We start from the raw sequence: 17,552 nt of genomic DNA, 5'->3' as shown, positions 1-17,552 counted from the left end.
AGAGAGAAAGGTCTTCCTTTTTCCATTGGTTAACCCCCCAAAAGGCCACTATGGCTGGCATGCCACGCCTATCGGAAGCCAGGAACTAGTGCTTCCTCCTGGTCTCCCATGCAGGTGCAGCAGGGCCCAAGCACTTGGGCCATCCTCCACTACCTTCCCGGGCCACAGCAGAGAGCTGCACTGGAAGACGAGCAACCCGCACAGAACTGGCGCACCAACCTGGAGTAGAACCCATAGTGCTGGCACCGCAGGCGGAGGATTAGCCTAGTGAGCTGCAGCGTGCCTAACTGTTGCTTTTAGCCTTTGTTTATACTCTGGTGGAACTGTGGTCTTTCTAATTTTTATTTGTTGCATGTTATGATTAGTGGTGAATTTAGTCAGAACTGTACCTATGGAATGTGTGAAATCTGTTCTCTTTATATAAATAAAAAATTTTATAAAGTAATTAAAAATTAAAATTTATGCCAAAGAGTTTTTGATGTTTATCTGTTAGAATTTCAGGTTTATTTAGAAGTTTTTATGTTAGTAATTGTGTAGACGATAGGAAGAATCACTGAGTATATTTTTTCAAGTATTTACTATATTTCAAATAACTCTAATCATCATTATATATTACTACAATGTTTTGCTTAATACATTTAGAAATCTAGTGATTTGTTTATTTGAAGATATTCATTTGTTCATGGCATTATGAATGTATATTACATAAAATACAGATATTTTCTACGTAGAAATTCTTCATATTCAATCAATCATTGTAGTCAATAAAATCAAAATTGGAGCTTAAATAACATTTGGTATACGTGATACTTACCAGAAAATTTATAGCAGATACTGTGATTTGCCTGTTTCCAAATGCTAGGGGTCAGAAAAAGAAGAGGTCATGCAAGTACTCGTATTTAGTATTTTCCCACAATAGACAACTCTCCTGTAGCCAACAGTACTGAACAGCAGTCAGTTGACATTTGAAGATGATACATTTACAATGTCAGATATTGAAAAGATATTTGCTTTACATCTGTATTACTTATGATGCTATTTATTATTATCATAATAAATATGACAAGTGAAATTATTATTAATTTTATTAAATTTTCTACAGGCAAATTTAATATTTTTCATTTTAAAAGCACATGTATTATAACCTTGCCTATAATGGTGTCCTATAGTATCCCTTGTTAACCTAATGCTTTATAACAAGCATAATTTCTAATTTTTTATATTTTACCATAGAAATAAATATTTGACACAATATTCTGATCTTAAAATTAAAAACCCAGGTCAAATAAATTCTCAAGATCATCTCAAGAATGATAGACAAAGCACCTTTGTTTGATGGATAAGTTGGAATATATAATAATAGTAAAACCAGAAATATGTGATAAGATTATCATGTGTGTTAATATGTTTTGGCTTGTTTTATGTGCATGTCTGTACATGAAAATTGTATTTATTCATATAAATGTATATTAATAGCATACTTGATTTTAAATCAATATTATTAAAAATTATGTCATAACTGTTAGGACTTGCATCATAGTGCAACACTAAATATCCAATTTCTACAGAATTATCATTATTTTATAATTATCATTTCCATTTTTATATATGATAAATTATAATGCTAGAACATCTGTTGATATGAATGCTGTACGAAAAATCTATTTTCAGAGATGGTGCTGTTGTAGAAGGGCTTAAGCCATGGCTTGCAGTGCTAGTTTCCTATTGGGGCACCAATTCACGTCCCAGCTGCTCCATTATTGATCCGGCTCCCTGCTAATGCCCTGGGAAAGCTGCAGAAGGTGGCAAGGACCGGAGCCCCTGACGCCCATGTGAGAGGCCTGGAGACAGCACTTGGCTTTGGCTTGGCCCAGCCCCAATCATTGCGGCCATTTGGGGTGTGAGACATTGGATGGAAGATCTCTCTCTCTCTGTAACTCTGACATTCAAATAAATAAATAACACGGAAAACTAGCTAAGATGTTGATAGACCCTTTTGATATATTCATATTTGTTTTCTATTTTTATAATATTGAAAAAGTTTTGCAATCACTTTTTCACTTTATGTGATCTTAAATAGACATTTTGTGATATGATGAACATTTTGTGATAATTGTATGATAATCACTCCTAGCAACTGCAGTTATTTTGTTTGTCCTTACTGCTTCACTTAACTTTACTTATGAAACAAGTTATTAGGAATTCGTAACACAGGCACTGCACCAGTTGTGTAGACCAAGTCATATGTCACATTAACCCTATGAGAACTTAAGAAAACAAAATCTAACCACATGATAATGACTAGAAGTTTTTAGCATTGCTAAGTGCCACTAAAATGATCCTTGCAGCATTTAATAGAATTGAAAATAAAGATTTGTTAGAAGCAGGGAGATCACAGAGGGCTCTTCTTGAGTATATAATTGGGTATTTACAGAATGAATGGGTTGCAGAACAAACAAATGAGAAGTTAGCATTTTAAGCAGCAGGTCAGTGAAGATATTCCTTACCCTCACTTTTTAATTAGAGTAGCTAAAGATGAGATAAAAACTGTTATGGGTAAAAGATGTGATTTTGAATTATTTCTTAATGTTTGTTTTCCAAACAAAGTTCTAGACAGGACAAATTGTATAAAACTGGCTAGTAAATCTTGAATCATAGTAATACTTCCTATAATATTTTATAATATGTATAAAGTTTCCAATGTAATTGGGAATGTTAATCTAATGGACCATTATTCCTTGATTATTTATTGTAGATACTAAAAAAAAATGGATGCAACTGGAAATAATTACACCAAGTGAAATAGGCCAGTCCTTAAAAGAAAAACACCAGTTTTCCTCTTATTTGTGGTCATTTATATATATATATATATATATATATATATATATATATACTTCTACAATTTTAATGATCTCTGTGATCAATTTAAAATTTACTACATATGAGTCAAATGGACACCTTTTCATTTGGTTAATGTTTATAATCCAAGCCTACATTCTTGCTGAACTAGGGTATTTTACATTTTACTTGTTGAAGTCTTTATTAACTGGAGAATTAATCCTTTGACTATAATGTAAATTAGAAATGCATTATCTCAAAAATTAGGAAGAATTAGAGAAAAAGAGGAAGAAAGGGAGAGAGAGAGAGAGAGAGAGAGAGAGAGAGAGAGAGAGATGGAAGAGAAGGAGGGAAGGGGAAGGAAGTAGTGTTATATTCCTAGAATTGTGAGCACGGACTGCATTGATTCTGTTCCCTTTGTATTAATATCACATTAACATGATAATTTTTCAGAATTGTATTGTAGTGATTATGATTATCATGCATTTGCTTTGACTCTGCGAATCTAATGGATTAATAAATTCCTTAAAACTTGAAATTAAAAAATAGAAGACATCAGAAAAAGGCAATCTGAGGAACATTCTACAAAATACCTGACAAGTACCATTATTCCTCAAAGCTGTCGTGTTCATCAAAAACAAAGAAAACTGAGAAAAATATCACAGCCAATAGGAGCCTAAGAAGTCATGACAATTAAATGTAATGCATTCTAAATTGGACCCTTTAACCAAAGAAAGAATAGGAAAAAACTAATAGAATCTGAATAAATTATAGATTCCAATTAAAACTGTCACTTATTTAGTACAGTCCTTCAAACTTAAGAAGTCCTAATAAAAGTTGGTTTATGCCTACTATTTTATGTGTATAAGGAGAAACAGTATCTCCTCCCACCATGCACTGTTTCAGTAGTCACATTCTACAAGTTTCTGTTTATAGCGTGAAGAGTCATGTCGTTTTTGTGGTTACAGAAAGAAATGTCAGTGGCAAACATCATGGTGGATGATGATCATTCTCTCTGTAATGGCATACTAGGGACCCACTATACTAAAGAATATATTTAATATTTACTTTTATTATTTTCTAATAAAGACAACTTTGGAAATGTAACAGTCTTGTAATTACTAGAACAAATTAATGTAAATGGTAATACAAATTAAAACTTCAAAATTTTTCATAGTAATCAGGGTACAAAACTGTTACTATTTCAAGTATAAAATCATTGTTAAACATTAAAGAAATTACTGAATTCACTACTCATTTCTATTTACCTTAAATTTAAAGTGCAAGAAATGACCACAAAACAGTTGTTAATTAAATTGAAAATGATGTAATGATTGGGCTGTGCTATGAATGGCTGCAGTAAAAACTGAGAAGAGAAATATCAACATGGAATAAAGAATTGGACTTGCTGGATTAAGGCAAGTTTTTGCTCTAAGGTTAGAACCTACGTATTTAGGGTTGGTCCAGTGTGGTTTTCACCTGATTGTTTATCTGAGTGAAGGGGAGCCATGAAATTTAGTAAATGAAGTTAAAATCGACACTGACACATCACAGAAAAAACTATTTTTCATTGAATATTTTCTAAAAATAATTGTCTATTATTCATTTTTAAATTATCTGGTAACTCTTTGTAATGATTATATAGCTAAACAGAATTTTTCTTCATAACTTTTCCTTTTTCATTTTACCATCTGTCCTTTTTAAGGTTTTTAATCAACTAATACTTTTTTAGAGTTCTAGAGAGAGAAAAGGAATCAAAGTGCATGAGTCAAATTTAGTCTTCCGAGTCTACATAAAAATTTAATGGAGTAAAATATGAAAGCAATCTGAAGTTGACTTTATTCATATTTATTTATTACTTTTGATATGCCATGTTGTCCATCATTCCTATATGGTTAACAGCAGAGCTTTGATGTTCTTAAGTTGGTTTGGGGCTAATTAAGAAGAAATCCTACATACATGGTGGTGTATACCGTGGGTGATTAATGTAGTAGGCAATCCAAGAAGTGAATCCCCAATAGAAGGCACAACCCTATAAATAAAACAAAAAAATAAAATTATGGGAAAATATAAAGCATATTTCTTAATTTTATTTATTGTAGTATTTTCCAGTGAAAATTTGTGCTGTTTAAGATAGATGAATGGGAAGTTGTGTCTTCTAGTAAAGTAGCATATTTAAAGGATCCTTTTAAATCACTAATGACATGGATTTCTTTGTTCCATTCTCCTTCTTATTGAGTAAATGGAATATAGCTCAAATGTAACATATTTTAGAAGGGTTTTTAAAGGGATGACTTATTCTAGCAAATAACAAATATTACAAGTAATAAAATATTAAATCATCTATTGTGTAAAGAAATATTACTACTAATAATTTTCCGACCCATAAACAGATGGAAGAATAAATTTTTTAATCATTACTAGTATCACAACTTGTTTGATTAGAATGTGGAATGTTTGGATTTAGGAGTCCTGGACTATCCTGCTGATATGGTATTGATACGATAAATTTTATTATGTCTCTTAAAAGAAAAATTGTCTGAATGATTTGTGACACTCAATATTCCAAAGTTTACTGTTCTATCACAATGTCAAGAATAAAATGGCTGCCATGTAGACTTTTTTTATAAGGGGCAGGCGCTGTGCATAGTGGGTCAAGACACTGCCTGCTACACCTTCATCCCATATGGGTGCCCTTTAGAGTCTTATCTGCTCCACTTTCAATCCAGCTACCTGCTGTTGTGCCTGGGAAAGCAGCAGAAGATGGCCCAAGTATTGGGTCCCTGAACCCATACAAGAAACCCACAAGAAACTCCTGGCTTCAGTCTGGCCCTGCCCTGGCCTTTGTGACCATTTAGGGAGTGATCTAGTGATGGAAGATGCTTTACTCTCTATCTCTCCCTCTCTGTCTCTGTAAATGTGCCTTTAAAAGAAATAAAATAATTTTTTTAAGTAGGGAAATAGGTACTTGCCAAAAACCAGGCAATATGTGTAAAAACATAATTTGTTTTGAAAATTAATTTTAAATTAAAACCAATTAAACTTCAAATAAATGGAAAAGAACTGAAGTGTAATACTGTTGTATCTTCATTTCCACTTCCCCATTAAAAAAAAAAAATCCCCATGTGCTTAACTACTGTGTGATGTTTGACACTGTTTTTGTATTGAGAGCTAAGACAACGGAATCACTTTGAAAATACTTTTAAAATGGCAGACTTTAATCACACTCAGATGGATGTTTATTGGGATGCTCATATATAAAATTCCTCCTGTTAAGTGGCTCTTAAAGAATCTGAATTTAGCATTACCCATTCCCCAAATTTAAATGTTCCTTGAATTAGCTATCTTGTCTTGAAATAGAAGATTGTGACAAACGTTTATATTGGTTGAGAGCAACTCCAATGGAATAGTTCACCAAGCATAAAGAATTTCAGAAGCAAGGGATTTAAGATGCTGGCAACACAATCAAAAAAAGAATACTAGTTTTTAGGGGAAACATGTTATTTAATATTTTCAAATTGATCCAACATAAGAAAAGTCTCAATATCAATTGAAAAGACAAAACATAATAATACCAACCTTTATCAAATTTTTCAAAGGTGTATGTCCTGCAGAAACTTTGTGAACAAATAAAGTTTCCAAAAGATACCGGATATAGTGCATACAATGGCAAAAGCAAGCCAAGCTGGAAACAAAAGAAAATGTAAATGTGAAGTACTTATCCAAAATCACAGTTTGACTTAAGAACAAAATAGTCAATATTCCTCCAGTTTCATACAATATTCTATTTATTAGGAAGTGTTTCCAGCAATCAAACAAAAGTGATTACTAGTTTCTTCTAGATATTTTCTACACTTATTTAATAATAAAAGTAAGTCGTGAGAGACTATGTAAATTTACTTTTGATGACACTAGAAATGTTGCATTACATGAATCATAAACTGTTAGAAACACACCTGCCCTAAGAGCAGCTATAAATACAGCCATTACACATGTCTTCATATCCAAATGTCTTGAGATTGAAGCAGACAATTTATTAGTTTTAAACATACCCAAAATCTTCTTGAATGTGTTTGACATTTTGTAATAATCATAATAACTTTTTAATTGTCTAGTTGTCCTTTAGCAAGTAATAAGATTAAGAAAGTTTGAATTCCATTTTCTATGCAGTGATAACACTGCTTTTTGTGCACTGTTGTTTCATTTGCTTAGTTTCTGCAGACAGCATATTTTGTCTGTGCAGATTTCATTTTGTTGGTATATTCTGAGTTAACATCTATTGCAATATTTTATGTGAGTAGGACTTAAAATGTGAAATGTGATTACAGAAGTGTATTTCCCTAGTTATCTTGAGAAGGCATATGTTTTCCATGAAGATCCTTTTGTAATAAATAAAAATATAAAATCTCAAACTTTTAGTTGTTACTAATAAAATTAGTATGGATTAAAGACAATACTCAAACCCATAATGGTTGAGCATAAAGTTTATCATGTCATTTATGGAAAATAAGACACTGAAATTATTTATCAGGCCAGGCATCTATTAAAATAAAAAATAGTTAAAGATTTCTGGTCCAAGTACTAGAGAGTGTAGGAGAAACACAAAATTTAACAAATAGTGCCCTTATTATTTCAGCACCCATCTCAGAAGAATGCCATCCAGGTCAGCTTCTCCTTGTTCACCCTCAAAGCACCTAACATAAAATGATACCTATCTGATAGTTACTGTCATCCCCTCATTCTAAAAAGTGTTGACTTTTTCCTACAAGTTAGGTAACATATTAAGCAGGAAAAATAGATTGGGCATAAACATATATCCATTATAAATTTAAACTCTATTACAGAAGTTATAGAACAAGTTATTATCTGATATTATATATTATAATAAATGTGTTTGTCTGAAACCTTTTTGTGGTAAGAATAGGAATAACTACCTAGAAAAACAACATTTAGTTTCTATTTGCAGTTAGAAGCGGAAAGAGGGGCAGGTGTTGTGGAGCAGTTTGTTAAGCCTGAATCTCAGCTCTTCTGTTTCTGATCCAGTTTCCTGCAAATGTTCCTGCGAAGGCAATTGAAGACGACCCAACTGCTTGGGCTCCTGCTACCCGTATGGGACATCTTATAGAAGCTCCTGGTTCCTGGCGACATTCTTGTCCACCATGATTATTGTGCAATTTGGGAAGTGAACCAGCAGATGAAAGATCTCTCTTTCATGAGCGCTCTCTCTCTCTCTCTCTCTCTCTCTCTCTCTCATGTGTGTGTGTGTGTGTGTGTCTGTCTCACTCTCTCCCTCCTCCCACACTATTAAATAAATAAATCTTTTAAAAAAATCAATAAATGACAGAAAAGAAGTCATGAGGAGGGGATGAAGGACTGCATGTAAAAACGACCTTCATGGGGAACCTGGTAGGCACTCAGACCTAAGGAGGAGGTCAATATGGCTACAATAATGAGAGTAAGGAAAAGACCAATTTGAGATAAGAAAGTGAGGCTCAAATGAATTTTCTAACTTCCAGTGTCCATACAATATAACCTGTGTGTTAGGGTTTGTCTTCTTAATTAATTTGGAACCTTTTTTTTTTCCTATGCAAGTGATTTGTTCAGTATCATTTTTCCTTCAACAAATTGTTAACCATACTTCTCTGTGGGGAGAGAAAGAGAAGAGGAGAGAAAGAGAGAGAGAGAGAGAGAGAGAGAGAGAGAGAGAGAGACTCTTCATGGTATGCAACTACTATTGTTACTAGTCTGCTTTAATAATATCCCCACTTTTTTTTTTCCTGTCATACTCTAAAATGCTATTTGATCTTGAATTTTGAGTTCCTAAATGTAACTTGCAGAGCTTTTCTCCTGTCTATCAGGGCATTGTTTCTTTCCTACACAACATTGCCAATAATTTCTAAAGAAGTATTTATATTTTGAGCCTTTATTCATGGCTCTAAACTTTATAATTCTAAGCTATTTTGAGGCTGTTTCTGAAATTACTGATTTCTGTTGTTAACTGTTTTGGTTATTAAATTATCTAAACTGTAAGACACACTTGATGTTCTTTGCTTATAAACTGACAAACTGTTATGTGTACAATATTTGTGGTTACCCAGAACATTTCGTTAAAACCCAATCTACTTTTATTGGCCTATAATACAAGGTACCTGCTTACTTTAGGTAGTCTCCAACTAATGACGGTTCAATTTGCTTTTCTCTCTCTCTTTTTTTTTTTTTTACCATACAATAGTGCAAAAGTGATATGCATTCAGTTGAGCCACTCCTAATTTTAATTTTTAATCTTGTCCTGGGCTAAGAACATGCATCATAGTCTGTTCCCACAATGCTGGGCAGAAACAGCTCACTCTACTAGTCTGCCCCACAGTCAAAACAACCAACACTCGACAGTGTGCTGTGTGTCTGAGTAAGTTATATGGGAAGTTAAGTGATTAAATACATCTTTAGCTCATTATATTTTCAATGTATGATGATCTTGTTGGGATGCACACCATCATAAATTGAGTAACTCATGCAGTTGTTCTGAATCTGTCTGCATTACACGTATCACTTACTGTACCACTGGGTGCCGAGATCTTCCCAAGCACTCTTTCATGTCATAAATATATGAGATCCTTAGGTAGAAAAGAAGGTATAATAGCAGAGGTCCTGTGTATTCGGCCAAAAATACCTGAAAGTAAGGAGATGATTCAAATGAAATGGTATGTTTTTTTTAAATTTTCTTTATGACTATGAGCCCACTACATGAATTACTAAAATTATTAGTTGAGTATCTATTTCTTTTTAATAATCAAAGTAGGTACTGATGCAGAAAATAAGAGCCAGACAATACTTGAGGTAAAAGGATAATATATGAGGAGCTAATTTATAATAAAATATATTGACACTAATGAACTGATTCCCTTAGAAGCAGTACCTGGGGGCTGGCACTGTGGCCCAGTGGGTTAAAGCCCCAGCCTACAGCACCAGCATCCCATATGTTCACCTATTCGAATCCCAGCTGCTCCTCTTCTGATCCAGCTCTCTGCTATGGTCTGAGAAATCAGAAGATGGCCCAAGTCCTTGGGCCCCTGTACCCACATGGGAAACCTGGAAGAAACTGCTGGCTCTTAACTATGGAGAGGCTCTGCTCTGGATGTTATGGTCATTTGGGAGTGAACCAGTAGAATGGAAGACCTCTCTCCATCTGTCACTACCTCTCTCTGTAACTCTGTCTTTCAAATAAATAAAATAATTCCAGGAGAGAAGAGAAGAGAAGAGAAGAGAAGAGAAGAGAAGAGAAGAGAAGAGAAGAGAAGAGAAGAGAAGAGAAGAGAAGAGAAGAGAAGAGAAGAGAGGAGGATTACCTGGGAGATGCAGACTCTATTTGATTGAAAAAATATAAATGTGTCTTTATGTTTTCCACAACAATACATACTCCATCTTCTATATACACTGACCCCATTGCTGAATCAAATGAGCTAGAGTATCTACTTTTTTTCTTGCTTCTTCTTTTTTTTTTCTTTCCATAGCTATGTCATTTTAAACTCAATTGATTTGCAACTGATTCAAATTGAAATAATTCAATCTTCTCATTGGAAACTTTATACTCGAGTCGACTTTTAAATACTGAGCCAGGAGCAGCCATCTGCATGGTGAGAGATAGCTTTTCTATACCAATGAGATTGGAATGATATTTGGAAGCATGACTATGTGAATACAGAAAAATTAAATAGCTGACTGGAGTCCTGGTAATTTTTGATCTGGTGACATTCCGTTATTGGGTTTGTTTTCATGCTAAAGCCAGATTAAAGTTATACTGAACATTCAGATAGAAAAGAAATAAATTACTTGTCAGTGTTCAAACAGAAAAGATAAAGTGAAGACTGATTAGTCTGACTGTCATTAACTATTTAAATTTCCCTTCACGGGGGCTTTCTTCATTTTCTGAAGCGGGAAACTTGAATCTGCAGGTTCTTAAATATGTCATTAAACATTATCAACACATGTTGATTAGGAATCATGACCAAATCTCTGGTCAGAATGCTATATGACAATAGGACTAAAATACATCATCTATATGCTTAGTTCATGTAAATATATGTATATGTATTTATTTATGAAAAGTCTCTTACATATAAAGATTCCAATAGTTAGATTGGAAATAATAATTTATAATTATAAATTCTGCCTTTGATTAGTACATTTTCTCTCATAAGCAAGGAGATAGTTTCTGTGAAAGGAAAAGTGATACAATATTTGATCAGTTAAGAATAGAAGTGTCCCTCTAGGTTGAATGTATTAGTATATGACTTAACACATGCCTGATTATTTAGACATAAGGAGAATGCTTATCACATTTAAATATGTAATGTTATAGTCTACTCAATACTCTGTAATCAAAAGATGAGCAATTATTTTAGTATAATAAATGTTTAAAATATTTATTCCAAAACCATTTGATTTAGTAAATTAATGTTTGGGCAAATTTTCCAGGAATATATCAAGAATAAAAAATGTGAAAAATAGCTACCCTGGACCCAATGTTACCATTTATTAATCTAATAACATTCTAACATAGATATGAGGTTACTTTGGATCAGAGGAAATTAAACTGCACTCTTATCTCTATCACCTCTTACAAATAATTATGAAGGGTCTACTATCATTTAGAAGTAGATTTTAGCAGACCCTGTATTTTATCACAGCTATTGTTCATGTAGAAACATGAAGGTTAAAACAGTATCAAGATATAAAGGATATGTTTGTAAAGCACTAGAGAATGATAATAAATACTTTGTGGAAAATGCATCTTCCAAAAGGAATCCATTTTCATGTGAATTGTAGAGAAAGGGAAAGGCATTTTTATTAAATTTAGAAAAGAATCAGAAAATATTTTCAGAAAAAGAAAACCAAGGCTGTATGAACAAATATTAATAAGATAGTCTTCTGAAAGTTTAGTTGCTCCTCTTCTATAAATAATGAAAAAACAGCAACAAATATGCACACATCTACAGTCTGAGCAAATCATAAGAATTATAAAGGTTAGGAATTCTATTATAAACCAAAAATTGAATACGGATTCTATAATCAAAATAATCAGATACATTTTCTTATTTTGAAGATATAAACTATTTTTAAATTCTAGTGTATCCCCATCATCAAGTGTATTCATGGTTCCCTTTCTTTTTTTAAAAACTTTATTTATTTATTATTATTTTTTTATTTTTGTTACAGGCAGAGTGGACAGCGAGAGAGAGAGACAGAGAGAAAGGTCTTCCTTTTGCCCTTGGTTCACCCTCCAATGGCCGCCGTGGCTGGCGTGCTGCGGCTGGCACACCGCGCTGATCCGAAGGCAGGAGCCAGATGCTTCTCCTGGTCTCCCATGGGGTGCAGGGCCCAAGCACTTGGGCCATCCTCCACTGCACTCCCGGGCCATAGCAGAGAGCTGGCCTGGAAGAGGGGCAACCAGGACAGAATCCAGCGCCCCGACCGGGACTAGAACCTGGGGTGCCAGCGCCGCTAGGGGGAGGATTAGCCTATTGAGCCGCGGCGCTGGCCCATGGTTCCCTTTCAAACATATCTCTGCATTAAACTAATGATTTCCTTTAAACAGAAAATTCACTATTTCTATTAGGCCAAAAAGACACTTTGAAGTCTTTGGAACTTCCATGTAATATTCAACTTGTTATATATCTAGGCTGAAAAGGGACAAAAGGTCAAAAAAAAAAGGGGGGGGGGACAAAAGGCAATAGCCATTAAAATATATAAATAGGAACATGAGGCTTCAATTGTGAATTGTTTAGTTCATATGTGCTACAACTGTATTGAGTGCACTACATACTATCTTAAAGCCATATTTTTAGCATTGTCATTATTACAGTACAGCTGCATTTTTGTTTTTGCTTTCTAAAATTGTAAGTGACAGTTGAAAATGGAACAAACTGCTTATTTCAGAGTTCTTATAACTGTAAAACAGGGGCGAGCATTGTGGTACAGTTGGTAAAGCCAATGTGCATGGTGCTAGCATCCCTTATGAATGCCAGATCATGCCCCAGCTGCTCACTTTTGATCCAGCACACGCTAATGGCCTGGAAAAACAGTGGGATGTGGCCCCAGTACTCGGAGTCCTGCTGCCCACCGGGGAGACCTGGATGGAGTTCCAGGCTCTCCTGGGCCAGCAGCAGTCAGGCCATTTGGGGACTGAACCAGTGGAAAGAGCTTGCTCTCCCTCTGTCTCTCTCTAACTCTATGTTTCTAAAAAATAAATAAATTTTAACAGATAGCTTCACGATGTTCAAGCTGAGGCTGAAATCATTTCACACACTGACTGAGTCAAGAAGATCTCTATTTAATACTGACTTAGTCCATCAGGAGGTTGATAAATTACCTTCCAAAGAAGTTACTTTTCCTAGATACAAGAGAAGATCTTTACATGTAATTTTCTACACTAAAAATATGCACATATTCCTATACAATGATTAAAGACATGATGATCAAAACCAAGGAACATAATACATTCAAATTAAATGTATTGGTTATTAGTACCTAGAAAGTAAAATTGACACTTTGAATGGAATGAACATGAATAGCCCTGTCTCCACATTGAGGAACCTTTTTTTTTTTTTTTTTTTTTGACAGAGTTAGACAGTGAGAGAGACAGAGACAGAGAAAGGTCTTCCTTCCTTTGGTTCACCCCCCAAATGGCCACTATGGCCAGAACTACGCCAATCTGAAGCCAGGAGCCAGATGCTTCCTCCTGGTCTCCCATGCGGATACAGGAGCCCAAGCACTTGGGCCATCCTCCACTGCCTTCCTGGGCCACAGCAGAGAGATGGACGGGAAGAGGAGCAACCTGGACTAGAACCCGGCGCCCATATGGGATGCCGGCACCGAAGGCAGAGGATTAACCAAGTGAGCCACGGCGCCGGCCCCAGAACAGGTTTTTTATACATATTTTTTGAACTCTTTACTGTGTTATGTTAATCTTATGTGTGTAAAGTTAACTGAAAATAGATCTTAGCAAAAAATAAGAATAGAGAGGGAGGAGGAAGAAGGGTGAGAGTAGGTGTGGGAGGGAGTGTATATATGAAATGCATAGTTTGTATGTCTTAAATAAATGACTTCTAAGAAAAGAAATTAAAATATAAAGTCATGCAAAATAAAAAAGAATGCAAACAAAAAAAATTGAAGATTTACACATGGATTTAAAATAGAGTAGGAAGTATCACTATGCTTCTAAATCTGTATATATGAAATACAAGCAATTTGTTCATCTTACATAAATAAAAGATAAAATTTATGTGTTCTATAAAACAAAATACAAGGTTGAAAATTGCAGTTTTCTTGAAATCTTGAAGAGGAAATTGTGGAGATGAGCTATGAACTATAGGGAGAAAACGGTGGAAGGACTATGTGAAGAGGTGCAAGAATACAGATTTAAATAACACTCTAATACCAAACCAAGGAACTGGTGTCATGGCACAGCAGGTAAAGCCGCTGCCTGCAGTGCTGGCATCAAATATGTGTGCCAGTTTGAGTCCCTGCTGCTCTGCTTCTGATCCAGCTCTTTGCTCTGGCCTGGGAAAGCAGTGGAAGATGGCCCAAATCCTTGGGCCCCTGTACCAGCATGAGAGACCCAGAAGATGCTCCTGGCTCCTGGCTTCAGATCGGAGTAGCTCCAGCTGTTGCAGCCAACTGGGGAGTAAACCAGCAGATGGAAGACCTCTCTCTCTCTCTATCTCTCTCTCTCTCTCCCTCTGTATAACTCTGATTTTTAAATAAATAAATCTTAAAAAAACAAGAAAACTACAATCTTGTGCATAATTCACACATAGTCAAACTGCTGATAACCAAATAAAAATAACTCAACAAATGCTGAAAAGAAAGATATATTATTTTCAAAGGCGCATACCCAAATTTTTAGTAGATACAACGGGAATATGTGAGCATAATAATGAAATTTTGAGAAGTAAAGAAAAATAACCAATGAGTTGGAAAATATAGTAAATAATGCCTAAAGAATAACATTAAATAAAGACATCCTAGGATGAGCAAGTATAGAGATACTTCACCAAAAGTAGAACCAGAATACCACACCAAGGAGTTCTTCAGCAAAAGCATGATGACACCGGATGCAAGTTCAGCATTAGAAACAAGCAAATGGCAGCAAAATGCCAGCCTGAGTAAGGGTGAGCCATATAAAATTAGGGGCCGGCGCTGTGGCACAGCCAGTAAGGCTCCTGCCTAATGTGCCGGCATCCCATATGGGTGCCGGGTCAAATCCCAGCTGCTCCACTTCCAATCCAGTCCTCTGCTATGGCCTAGGAAAGCAGTAGAATGTCCTTGGACCCCTGCACCCACGTGGGAGACTCGGAGGAAGCCCCTGGCTCCTGGCTTCAGATCGGTGCAGCTCATTGCGGCCATCTGGGGAGTAAACCAGCAGATAAAAACCTCTCTCTCTCTCTCTGCCTCTCCTTCTCTCTTTGTGCAACTCTGACTTTCAAGTAAATAAATAAACCTTAAAAAAATTATAGTAAATCATTTTGGCTTCAAAATATATAACAAATTAAAACATACCATAATTAACCATAGAAGATGAGTCAGGAGAAACTCAGTTATAAACTCATTCAACTATTTTTAAAGTATTTATACATTGGTAAAATAAAATTAGACATTTTATATTAATGTCAAATATTTCAAGCAAGTATATTGTAATTTCCTTGATGACTTCTGAATTTAGTAAAAATTAAGATGGAACTACAAAAATAACAGAAAACAAATAGAAAAGTATGAAATTTAATACAAAATGAGACAAGAAAAAGAATACTGGAATAAAACATGGTAAGACATATGAGAAAGAAAATCAAAGAGATGAAATAAAATTAAAGAAAATATCATTTGAAGGTTAAGCCAGACACAAGTTTTTGAAATAAGAACATTCATATGATTAAATGTAAGACATATAAAAATTAAACTACCAGTAGGAAATAGAGGAGAGAATCTCCAGGATCTAGGGTCAGGTGAAGGGATTTTAGCTATGGCAATGAAAATATAATCCTTAATAGAAAACACTGAAAAAATTAGACTGTATTAAAATTAGAACACTTTTTGCACTGAAAAATTCTGTCAAGAAGATGAAAGGAAAAGTTAAGCACAGAGAAAATATTGCAAACTAAGTATCAACAAAAGTATTTCTGTCTAGAATATATAAAAACTCCCAAAACTTAACAGTGTCCCAAATAAGAATAACACATTCACACTACTATCTCTACACAGATATTTACAGTAGTTTATTTACAATAGCAAAATACCGGCAAATACTAAATATTCTTGAAAGGGTAAATATTTAAACAAATAAAATCACAACCATATACCTAAATACTTGTTCACATTTTCTTAAAGGAACCAAACATTACTACAAAGCAACAGCCAAGAAAGATTTCACAAGCACTATGCATACAGAGACTTGAAAAGTCAGTCTCAAAAACCTATCTGACTCCAGGTGTGCAGCAATTTCCACATTACAGAAATATGGACATGAATTCAAACCAGCTTTGTGGTTGACTAGGAGAGAATAAAGTGTGTGACTGGATAAGGATAATATGTAAGAATTCCTTTCTGGGAATAAAGCAATTGTCTATCTGGACTTTGATGGGAGATACATGCATTTATGCAAGGGATAAAAAACGTGGAGAACTATACAGACATATGAATAAAAATAAAATCGTGATAACTAAAGAAGAATTCTGTTAGTAGATTTTCTATAATGAAGATTCTTACAAGATCATGTTAATCCCTTATCCAAAGCCTTTTAGTCATCTAAATGAAGCAAAAGTGTTTTCAATATTTTGTGACATGGCCTTTCTTGCTAAAAAAAAACTAGTAAAATCTTAATTTTGACCTTGCTAATTAAAAGGAGTGTTTCCAAAAAGTCTTCAGAATACTTCACAGTAGCTGGACATTTTAATAATAATTTTCTAAATTACAAGAATATTATTCTTGGTAAATGCTGCTTTTGTTGTATAATTTAGTCAATATAATGTGTATATATTTAGCATTTTCTAGGACTGAAACATTTGGTGCAAAGGATGTGTGAACCATAGGGTTGATTTAAAAATATCCAGCCTATTTCTAGAGTTCACTTCGTCACATAGATGACTTTCTTCACAAATAAGCTGTAATTTTCTAGTACAATTGTCATAGAATTCCAGAATAACACATTTTTCTCTTAGTGCTTATCCACATGCTACAGTTGGAATTTCAAACGAACTAACAGTTAATGCAATTCAATCTGAAATAATTTCTATAAACAGTACAATCTTTTCATCATAAATGTGGACAAAGACCCTCTGAATATTTTAACCTTTGAAGATCAAATCCGCTTGTGTAAAATCTCTTCTAGAAATGTTGTTTTCAAAGCATCATAATTCACTTCAGAAGATGCTAAGCTGAGGCAATGTTTAGTGCAACAAATTAGTACTAAAAACTTGACAGTCATCATAAACTAAAACGGAGACTTGTGGATGTCTGCCTGGTGCTAAAGACCTTAGTATGAGAGTCGCAGCCTATACTGGAGCACCTGGGTACAAGTCTCGATTTTCTCTAGATCTCAGTTGCATGTTATTGTCTACCCTGGGAGGCAGCAGGTAATGGCTCTAGTGGTAGGGCCCTTGTCACCCCTATGGGAGGTACATATTGAGTTCCTAATTCTTTTTATTTTTTTCTATTGTTGT

General features: G+C 34.5%; 1 protein-coding gene across 4 annotated transcripts in view; it reads right to left on the bottom strand.

Moving 5' to 3' along the window:
* TECRL (trans-2,3-enoyl-CoA reductase like) overlaps positions 1-17,552 on the bottom strand; it is a 69,984-nt gene that overhangs the window by 16,882 nt on the left and 35,550 nt on the right. For 2 of the 4 annotated variants that reach the window (XM_008267813.4, XM_002717154.5), the window contains exons 5-8: positions 9,393-9,508; positions 6,418-6,523; positions 4,798-4,870; positions 815-858 (exon numbers count right to left, since the gene is read on the bottom strand). In XM_008267813.4, coding sequence (XP_008266035.2) covers positions 815-858; positions 4,798-4,870; positions 6,418-6,523; positions 9,393-9,508 — 339 coding nt within the window. The remainder of the gene's footprint in view (positions 1-814; positions 859-4,797; positions 4,871-6,417; positions 6,524-9,392; positions 9,509-17,552) is intronic. The other 2 variants (XM_070047229.1, XM_070047230.1) reach the window with 1 other exon arrangement.

This window comes from Oryctolagus cuniculus, chromosome 8 (genome assembly GCF_964237555.1).
Source record: "Oryctolagus cuniculus chromosome 8, mOryCun1.1, whole genome shotgun sequence".
In the NCBI taxonomy this organism is placed as follows: Eukaryota; Metazoa; Chordata; class Mammalia; order Lagomorpha; family Leporidae; genus Oryctolagus; species Oryctolagus cuniculus.
The sequence above is the reverse complement of the archived record's forward strand: the minus strand, read 5'-3'. Positions and strand labels throughout refer to the sequence as shown.